This window comes from Tremella mesenterica (assembly GCF_000271645.1).
Source record: "Tremella mesenterica DSM 1558 unplaced genomic scaffold TREMEscaffold_1, whole genome shotgun sequence".
Lineage (NCBI taxonomy): Eukaryota > Fungi > Basidiomycota > Tremellomycetes > Tremellales > Tremellaceae > Tremella > Tremella mesenterica.
The window spans coordinates 2,389,076-2,398,440 of NW_006711225.1; the positions used below are offsets into that span (position 1 = coordinate 2,389,076).

Sequence of the window (9,365 nt, forward strand, 5' to 3'; positions counted from 1 at the left end):
ACCAGTTTCATCCCCTTTCCATCCTTTCACTCCTTATCTACATGTCTTCGAATCAGACTTCAGATGGTATACCATCTGACACATTCTACTTGTCTGCTGCTCTTGAAACTGAGTATTTGATTTGGCTTATAACCCCCCACGTCCGTGAAATCTGATCTCTCCCCAACACACAATCACTCCTAATCTCAAGTCAAACACCATCATCTGAACCATCATTCTAGGAAAGCAATTATGTCAGATTTTACTCAAAGAGACAACAAGCAAACTTCTGTCCAACAGACAAAGCGACCTCGAGGACGACCCAGAAAACATCCTGTACCGACTTCAGCACCCTCACAGGTGAACTCTCTTGGTGGCCCTTGGCAGACTCCACGTACACCCACGATGTCTAATGATATGTTGGATGAGTACAGGAATGAACTCCAAGAGATGTTAGTCAAGCATGACCAGAGTCTCCGAGACAAGGTCAATGCTATAGCAAGGGAAAGTGCAAAATACTCCAACCCAGGTGATTCCTCTAAACAAGGGCCTCAGACAACTTCCCAACAAATTTCTGAATTTCCAGCCCCCACGATGATCCAATCATCTCAGTGGTTTGGGTTCTTCGAAGAAAACCCTGCACTTTCTCTCAACAATATCAGCCAGCAAGAGACAGAGGAAGATTGGGGACCACTGAACACGTCTCTCGTACAAGGGGGGGGATTGGGTTTCATTGAAGAGATTGCAGATCCCAGCCACACCCAAGGAGTTGACTCGACCACAATGGATTTTCCACCAGATTTGGTTGACATTTTCAACTATAGGATCGATGAAATGCCATACGGCACTGAAGTCACCGCAATCCTTCCGGATGGCGATCAGACGTTTTACGATGGTTTGTTTTGTTCGGATATGGTGTATGAGATCCGAGGTGGAAATGTGGTCGAACATCCTTGTCAATTTTCGTTTGGACAACATGATACCGTTTTGGTTTCTCTTGTCGAGGGAGAGTGGCATGATAACCGTCCAGCACGATCTATCAGGCACACATGGCATGTTGATGAGACAACGTTGCAGAGAGCGAGAAATGCAGCACCGTACGAAGCTGTCAAATCTCCTCTTGAACCAGGTCGATTTTCTGGATAAATGTGGCGTAGTTAGTACAAGATGAGATGATGAGGATATGCACACCGTATTGATTGGGTGGATACATACTGTATATGTGATGGAACGTTCACAACTGACGCTTCAACGTACAATGAATAATCACAAGTGAAGGGTATCAAGTTGTCCACAAGACTCAAGACTCAAGTCTCAAACTTCATCCTCTTGTATCTTCTGTTCATTGATAGCTGGTAGTGGTTCTTCATGATGTTCTCCTTGATAGTCGACAGGAAGAGCCGTTGGCTCAAGTTTTTCATTGATGTCTTCCACCCGGAGGACAGGTTCGACTTCGTAGTTTGACTCGCGAGTGCGAAACAGAACCCAAGCGCAGAGAGGAAGGGAGAGAAGTAGCATGAGCCAAGAGACGAGGTGTTCAGTGAGGAAAGCAGCCTGACTTTTAGTAAAAATTCTCAACATGTTGTCTTGCAGGGGACAGTGAGATCAAGGTGCCTCTGAACAGAGTTTCGAATAGGAAGGAATGGATGTCCTTGACAGGTTCCAGCTTTGTGACAATGGGTAGGCATTGTTATGGGCAACAACACATGATGGATCCAGATAGGAGATGCGAACTCACAGATACTGCGTCCATACCAAATGATACAGCCGAACCGGCAGATTGCACACCCTTGTAATACCCCGCCATACGAGCCAATTTGAATGGATCATTTGACATCGCCGACATGGTGTAATATGCCAAACCTTGGAATGCCGCATCCCCAATATAATCTATCTCATTAACTTTGACTCAATCCTCTCTTACCACGCAGACGCATGAGTGTTCGACAGACTCACAAGCCATGAGAAGTATGATTGGTCCTGTTGCCTCTCCGGTGGTCCAATCCCAATTTTTCTTCCCATCCGCTCTGTGAAACGTGACCTGAAATCCTAATCCTCCACCCCAGGTGAGGATGTTGATAAGCAAGACCACCCCAACACCGCAAAACGAACGTTTTCGACGGGAATAGGGAAGTCGATCAAGGATGAGACCGATCAATATGGAACCGACTATTGAACCCAGGCCAGTGAGTAAGGAAATAAGGGCACGAGTACGACCGTTGAAGAGGAAAGCAGTGATTGCTCCTTGGTAAGAGTAGAAATAATTCGAGGCAAAGAACATTGGGCTGAACTGAGCTTTGATATGAGACAAAGTGGAAGAAGGTGACTTACAAGAGAGCAATCATCCGCCAATCTTTGAGGAGTAGGATGAAAGCGTGGAATTCGGCTCGGGGACTTATAGCTTGATGAAGTTCGACTAAAGTGCCGTCGTCTCGTACGACGAGGTCTGACATTCAGCTCAGCTCCCATGGCTTTGAAGTCCTCGGCGTTCATTCGGGAAACACAACCACGGGGAGCGACTAGAGGAGGAATGATAGATAGCCAGAGAAAGCAAAGAGGCTATTCGGAGGAGGAGATACTGTAAGAAGACAAGAAAACATACAAGGCGGGAGAATGAGCCAAGAAGTGAATATCGAAGTTAACATGATGATCATGAATGCTAGATACACCCCTGTTGATACCCCAGGAAGGGTCGAGTGAGCCTGTATACCCAAGGCGATGGATGCTCCCACCAAGGTACCGAGTTGAAAGATAGACCAAAAAACGGCAAATGACCTTCCCTTGTCTTTTTCGAGGGGATAGGACATCATTATGCTTCCTTGCGCTGACCACAGTAAAGCAGCAGCTGGCGTTTTAGCTCGTAAACTTATGATAAGGGAGGGGAGGGAAGAACGACACAAAAGCCGTCGAAAAAAAAAACAGGAAAAGCAAGAGTAGGCAAAATGAGAAGCAAGACGGGGATGGAGGCGATCGAAGACAGGCTGGGCCTGGTAGAGCGAACGTTGCACTCACTGATACCCAAGATACCTCCAGCGAGTATGAGAAACCACCGAGTCCCATTGACCTGATAACACCAGAGCGAACCAATATAAAGGGAATAACCCATCGTACCAATTGATAAAGTCAATCGTGGACCAAGTATATTCTTCACAGTCATTTTCACTCAAACAAAGAGTTAATCCAAAGACTCACATTGATAGATCCAGCGAAGAAACCCATTATCGCGAAACAACCTATTTTGTCAGTCCACCAGAAATACACATATGTATTCATGTGAGCATGTGAGGTAGATGATGTTTGATGAGGAGGATCGACATACCGTAAAGGACACCATTCCCAATATCACTCAATTGAGTATCTTGTGTACCACTGTCTATCAGTTTTGTCGATGGTATAGAACGCATTCATAGGTATACTGGACAAGAACACGTACAAAAGGAGAGAGGGGAAGTAGGTGAATATGATGACTCACCCTGCACCTAAATTGGAAACGGCAGAGAACATGCCAACTGAACAAAAAGTGATGAACCCAAGGATAGTAACTTGAGTCCATGGTGAGTTATCTGGACTGTCAGTGATTGTATCCCCTTTTCAAGTTGTCCATTTCTTGACCAAGTGAAGGTTGGTGAGAGTTGAAAAGATGAAAGACTCACATCGAAATGGTCCTACTCGGATACCAGCAAGACTAGTCCTATTCTGCTTCATCTTGTTCTTGATTAATGTTCAACATCAAGTTGGGAGAGAAGGTTGTGTGAGAGGGAGGCTATGCTTAGTTGTATCAGTAGGTGGCGTTAGTAAGACACATGTCGACGCCTGGGAGGTGAATCTCACTGGGGATTTGACGACGCCCCGCATCTGCAGATCCGCCGAGTCGGATCCCCATTCCTGGCTCCCTAGTGTGGAGACTACTATCGTTATTTCTGAGATGCCGGTCGATCCGGGCTAGGTAATGTAAGCTCATCAAAGCATCTCTCACATGTAAGAAGTCAATGAGATCGCAGTAGCCAACCATGTGTTGTGTGAACTTGCTGCCTGCAGAAATGGGAGACCGAGTGAGGTGAGTCAGTGAATAATCGGTTGAATTGACCACACTGTTCGATTACATGTGATCGTGGGTGATCAAAGGTGCGAAAGACACGGCTTAGGAGTGAATAGAGAGTTTATCGATCTCGCTTCCCCCACTAGCTGTGTCACTTGAGTTTGTAAGTTGAATTGTCGAGATCGCCGAGGACGGCGTATGGCGGGGGCGTTAGGGGAGGGGATGGGAGGAAAATTAGTCTTCATCTGATCGTTTGACCTGAATAGCTCAGCTCTGGCTAAACTTATTGACGCTTTGACGTTGGTCGGAGTGGAGAAGTGAAGGCACTGTTCCACTCACCAATCACCAAGATCACCGAAAATCATCAAACTCGGCGCGTAAAGTCTTCACGCCATGAGACAAGTCTAGGTCACTAGTCACTATTACCACGCTACTTGGAGCTCAGGCTTGTTTGAGACAGTTGAGACATCTTTACTAAGATTCTCTCGGGGAAGGAGGTCAATCCATATTGATGTAGTGGTGAACTTCTCTCTGATCTCTGACGGTACTAGCAAACGAGCCGATGACGATAGCTTCGTGTTGTTGCCTTGATTTGAAGAATTGTCAAGAGATACGTCACTTGGAGACGGTAAATTCCAGGATCATCTTGCTTGATATCGGTGTCATCCCGACGTCCTGCTTCCCTTGGCGAGTGGCTATCAATCGGTCTAGAGCACATAGAGACCATTCGGTGACATCACCATTATTCTTTTGTCGGTGAAGTCCCAGTCTGATATACTTTTGCTGGAGCTGTCAAATGCTGAAATCTTCATGAACGCACCTGACCAGAAAGCAGCGTTGGAGCGGACTCGCAAGCTTGGAGAGTGTTTTTCGAAGCTCGTCCATGGGATCCATAGATCCATAGATCCGTGGTCATGAATTAATGGGGAGCTATGATTTTTGGAATGCTCGCACGGCTCGCGGCTCAACGATCGATTCTGCAGTAGTAGTATCGTATCAGCCTCGAGGCCGTTGATGTCGGGAACGATGGATGGATTTTGGTTCTGTTCCTGTGATGACGGGTTATTTTCCCGATACACAAGCGTCTGAGATGGACGCTTCAAGTGATCAAATGAACTTGACAAAAGAAAGGGTTCGACGTTGTGGGGTGCTGATGTCATTATTATCCTGCCCGAGACTAGGCAGCCAGCCGAGCAGCCTCTCTGAACCAAGCTACTATATGACTGGAGAGTAGTACCAAGCCACTGGCCACTGGTTTGACGATCATCCATCAGCATCGCAATGAAATGAAATACAGAACCAACGTTCGCAACGTAGCTTATCAGTCATGTATGGAGAAGAGACGTCTTTAGCATTCTGAAGCATGACAGGTTTTATTTACCAGAGGTATGATGTCGAGAGGAAGAGGTAAATCGGGAACTGCCGAAAGCAGAATGGCGGGGTATGGTCAGGTACCGATTTCCTGGCCCCGATCCGAAGATGCACATCGGCGTAGCAGGCGAAGGGGCTAAACGGCCAAAGGATGCTACAAAGTTCAGTCTAGCGTGGTCTGGAAATTGGTGCAGTTAGTCAGTAGTGGATCTGCAAATTTGACAGACGGAGCTAGCTAAACTAGACTCGGTACGATTGCATCCAAGGCGTGAAGGCGACTGATGACTCAGAGGAGGAAGAGGGAGAGAGAGAAAGAGTAGACGGAACATTTGAGCATATGCCGGAGAGTTTGACTGCGAGGGGGAATGACAGTTGTCATGTCGGTCAAAATCAGGACGCCAGGAACGACGACGAGGGTTAGTACAGAGTAGCAGCAGACGGCAATGGGTACGGTGAGCGAACATGCGAAGCGTCAAGGTATTGTCAGGCTGAGTGAGAAATTCTTTCTCGTCAACGAAACTCGGATATTCATCTTTTTGATCTCGTATCATCTTGGTATTTGGTGATCATAGTCGCCGTCCTCGACTATAGATCTTCGCCTCGTTCTTCTGATTTACGCTAGTGTAGGCTTCCTTTGCCTTTTGCCACCATTCCATCTCACGCGACCCTCTGGCATATCGCCCCTCCATCAAGGTGGTCAGGGCTTTTGTCTCTTTGCACATCTCGGTCTGACTCACCTCTGTGTCCTGCACCTCCCCTCCCCTCCTTCATCTCTCGGTAGCGAACTCAAGTATAAAGCTAGGGATCGACCCGGTCCGACACGCAATTTGCCATCACCTCGACGACCAGGGGGGACATTCACCCTCTCCCCCCCCAACCCCTTTTCTCTTTTTCAATATATCAGAGAGAGTTCCTATGATTCTGGGTATGACTCATTTGACCTGACCGACCTGTTTGACAATTCAACGGTTTCATCTCACCACTGCGCCCTCTCTCTACCTAGCTCTCGCTTAACCTCGACTTCGTAATCCTTCACTCTCTCTTGACCCTCTTCTCCTTTTCTTACCCTCCTCTTCGCACTCTACCTATCTCTTCCATTCCATCCATGGTGTCGCTCTCGTTCCAGAGGCGATGACCACAGCCATCGCTTCTACCTCTTCTTCTTCTTCATTCCGAGGACAGATCGACATGTCGGACCCTCATTTCATCCAACAGTATGCCGCTCATCGTATCTCCCCAGATGACCCTCGCGCTTCCCACACTCATGCTTATGGCTTTTACGACACTCGTTCGCCCTCAGTGACGCAACACAACGGCATGGCATCCAACGGTGGCGGTCTCGGCTCTGAGTACAACTCATCCGATTCCATTGGCTTCCTTCCCACTCCCACGTCCGCTCCGCTGCAGCATCACCAATACCAAGAATCTACCTATTACCCCTCTCACTTCCACTCCAATCCGCACGTCATATCACCCGCCTTGTCTCAGGAACCTCGGACATTCGATCCTCAAGCGACCGGCGCAGGACCTTCGAGGACGAATAGAAACGGTGGAATGATGACGCCCGTGTCACCTGCAACCGCAGGCGAGCCGGTCTTCACAGATGGGAGACTGGGTGTGGAAGATCCTCGTGCGTGTCTCATATCACTTCTGCTTAGCAGGTGCTGACTCTTCAGTCTCCGGAAGAAAGTACACCAAGTTAAAGAATCTCGGGGACGGATCATTTGGTAACGTATATCTGTGCGATTGGCACAGTCCAGTCAAAAGCGATGTCTATCTTTCAGCTATGCAGTGTGGGGCTGGAGCTAGGGAGGAATGGGTTGGTAAACGTTTGGTCGCTCTCAAAGTCACCAAGAAAGAAGTCGAAGGGGGCTGGGAAGAGTCCAGTAGATCACCAGAAGTGGCCGTGAGTAACATGTTTCAACGACAATCCATTCCATCTCATTTCAGATACCTCGCTGACAGTATCTAGTCTTTACGTGATATTCCGCCTCATCCAGCCGTCGTTGCTCTTTACGATGTGTACATGAACATGGAGACTCAGCAGCTCAACTATGTATTCGAGCCTATGGAAGGAAACCTTTATCAACTCACGAAATCTCGCAGAGGAAGACCATTTGCCGCTGGTCTTATGGCATCATGTGCTCACCAAATAACATCCGGTCTTCAACACATCCATTCTCACAATTATTTCCACCGCGACATGAAACCCGAGAACCTGCTCGTCACAACTACCGGGATCACAGAATATCTCACCGGTCCGTCACTCAATGCTATCAACGCCGCTCGTGCCAGAGGGGAGGAGGAGCCGACCAATCTTCAGTTCGAGAAAGACGTCACCGTCATCGTCAAGATCGCAGATTTTGGATTGGCCAAGAATACGAAACAGAAACCACCATACACCGAGTACATCAGTACAAGATGGTATCGCGCTCCAGAGATATTGATGCGGACAGGTAGTTACGGTCCGCCGGTGGATATGTGGGCGTTGGGAACGATTCTTTTTGAAATGGTCAACCTGAAACCCTTGTTTCCCGGTGCCAGTGAGGTCGACCAGATATATCGCTTGTGCGGCATACTTGGTGATCCTGGCACCGATTATGGTGTGGACGAGCGAGGCCGGAGGATCGGTGGTGGAGTCTGGAACACAGGTGTCAAAAGGGCCAAAGCCGACGGATTTTCTTACCCCAAGGTGAGTTTGGTCATGTGAGGCTCTGCTGACATCAGATCACACCGGTCAATTTCCGCAGCCTTTTCGGGGAGACTGTATCGCAAAGCTTGGTCGATTGCATTCAAGATCTTGTGACCTACAATCAACGTATTCGCCTGACAGCCGTACAATGTCTCGAACATGCCTATTTCTATGAAATGCTACCCCATCTCCAACGTACCCCTCCTCTGCCACGCATTCCCTTTTCCCAAGGTCAACCTCCTCTACAACAACTACGCATGCATACCGAATTGGCGATACCACCACGTGCTGTCCCTCCATCCCACTCTCATCACCAAGGGCCGCCACCAGCTTTTGCCAATGGCGACATACGTACCTTACCCCCTCCTGTCAGCACCCCAGACAACATGTCTCAGGACGATCGCGTCCATTTCCCGCATGGTCATCGTGCCGACACGTACGGAGCATCCACTTTGGTCAATCAGCTTCGCGAGCTGGATCTCCCGACGGACGATCTGGCTTCGTATGGACATCGACCACCACTCAACGAAGAAGCCCATTTGGTGGTCAATCCCTCACGAGACCAAATACCTCTTCGTATGATTTCCGGACAGAGACTACAGACGTGGCTCGAAGACCCCCTACGACAAAATGCTTCGACTGTATTCGATGGTTCTGTGTACGAGGGTTCACAATCAGCTTCCATGTCATCCTTCGCCAATTACCAAAGTCTATCCACAAATAGCCTGCATTCAAGAGAACATCTGCCCTCACACGGTCAGATGCCGGCTTCGCAGTCGCAGACATCTGCCTTTGTACAACAACAAAGGCAAGAAGTTGCAGGTAGCGGAGAGGCTTCCCGTCATCAGTCAACCGTCATGCTACCTCCTCCTATCGAGCCAACTCCGAATGCTGCTAGACCTCCCATCGTTTCCAATCCAGCTCCTATCGGAAAGAAGAAGAAGTGGGGATTCTCCAGTGTATTCGGTAAAGACGACAAGGAGTCGGCCGCCTCACGTGGGCTTCCTTACTCATCCTCCATGTCGTCACTCAAACGCACGCCCAGCGGGCACCAAGCGTCAGATAGGACCGCCGCTGCAAGTGTTGCGCCTCCGGCAGAGATGGATCCGAAGAAAGCCAAGGAGCTGGCTAAGGAGTTGGTGAAGCAACAGCGGCGCGAGCTAGAACTGGCTCAGCGTGCAGCTCAAGAACGAGCTCAGAGAGAAAGAGCTCGGGCGGCTATGCAAAAGCGCGAACAATTGATACAAGCTAGACAAATCACGAAAGCATCGGGCGACATCGAGT

The 9,365-nt window shown here is 48.7% G+C and overlaps 4 protein-coding genes across 4 annotated transcripts; 2 read left to right on the forward strand and 2 right to left on the reverse strand.

The window, feature by feature from the left end:
• Positions 1 to 231: 231 nt before the first annotated feature.
• On the forward strand, positions 232 to 1,040 carry TREMEDRAFT_58733 (uncharacterized protein; the record flags this gene model as incomplete). The annotated part of the gene is made up of 2 exons (XM_007001314.1): positions 232 to 989; positions 1,010 to 1,040. 2 exons carry the CDS (start codon positions 232 to 234, stop codon positions 1,038 to 1,040), a joined length of 789 nt encoding a protein of 262 aa, XP_007001376.1.
• A 253-nt stretch (positions 1,041 to 1,293) lies between these two features.
• On the reverse strand, positions 1,294 to 3,684 carry TREMEDRAFT_58734 (uncharacterized protein; the record flags this gene model as incomplete). The annotated part of the gene is made up of 10 exons (XM_007001315.1): positions 1,294 to 1,533; positions 1,718 to 1,869; positions 1,936 to 2,264; positions 2,311 to 2,425; positions 2,582 to 2,824; positions 2,992 to 3,124; positions 3,172 to 3,212; positions 3,299 to 3,348; positions 3,452 to 3,542; positions 3,633 to 3,684. The coding sequence occupies 10 exons, from the start codon at positions 3,682 to 3,684 to the stop codon at positions 1,294 to 1,296; spliced, it is 1,446 nt and encodes a 481-aa protein (XP_007001377.1).
• Positions 3,685 to 5,655: 1,971 nt separating this feature from the next.
• TREMEDRAFT_55970 (uncharacterized protein) lies at positions 5,656 to 6,423 on the reverse strand. The gene has a single exon (XM_007001003.1). It carries the CDS (start codon positions 6,109 to 6,111, stop codon positions 5,956 to 5,958), a length of 156 nt encoding a protein of 51 aa, XP_007001065.1. The 5' UTR covers positions 6,112 to 6,423; the 3' UTR covers positions 5,656 to 5,955.
• A 968-nt stretch (positions 6,424 to 7,391) lies between these two features.
• On the forward strand, positions 7,392 to 8,099 carry TREMEDRAFT_25947 (uncharacterized protein; the record flags this gene model as incomplete). The annotated part of the gene is made up of 2 exons (XM_007000629.1): positions 7,392 to 7,613; positions 7,713 to 8,099. Coding segments are annotated over 2 exons (609 nt in total), but the record flags the coding sequence as incomplete, so codon positions are not given.
• Positions 8,100 to 9,365: the final 1,266 nt, after the last annotated feature.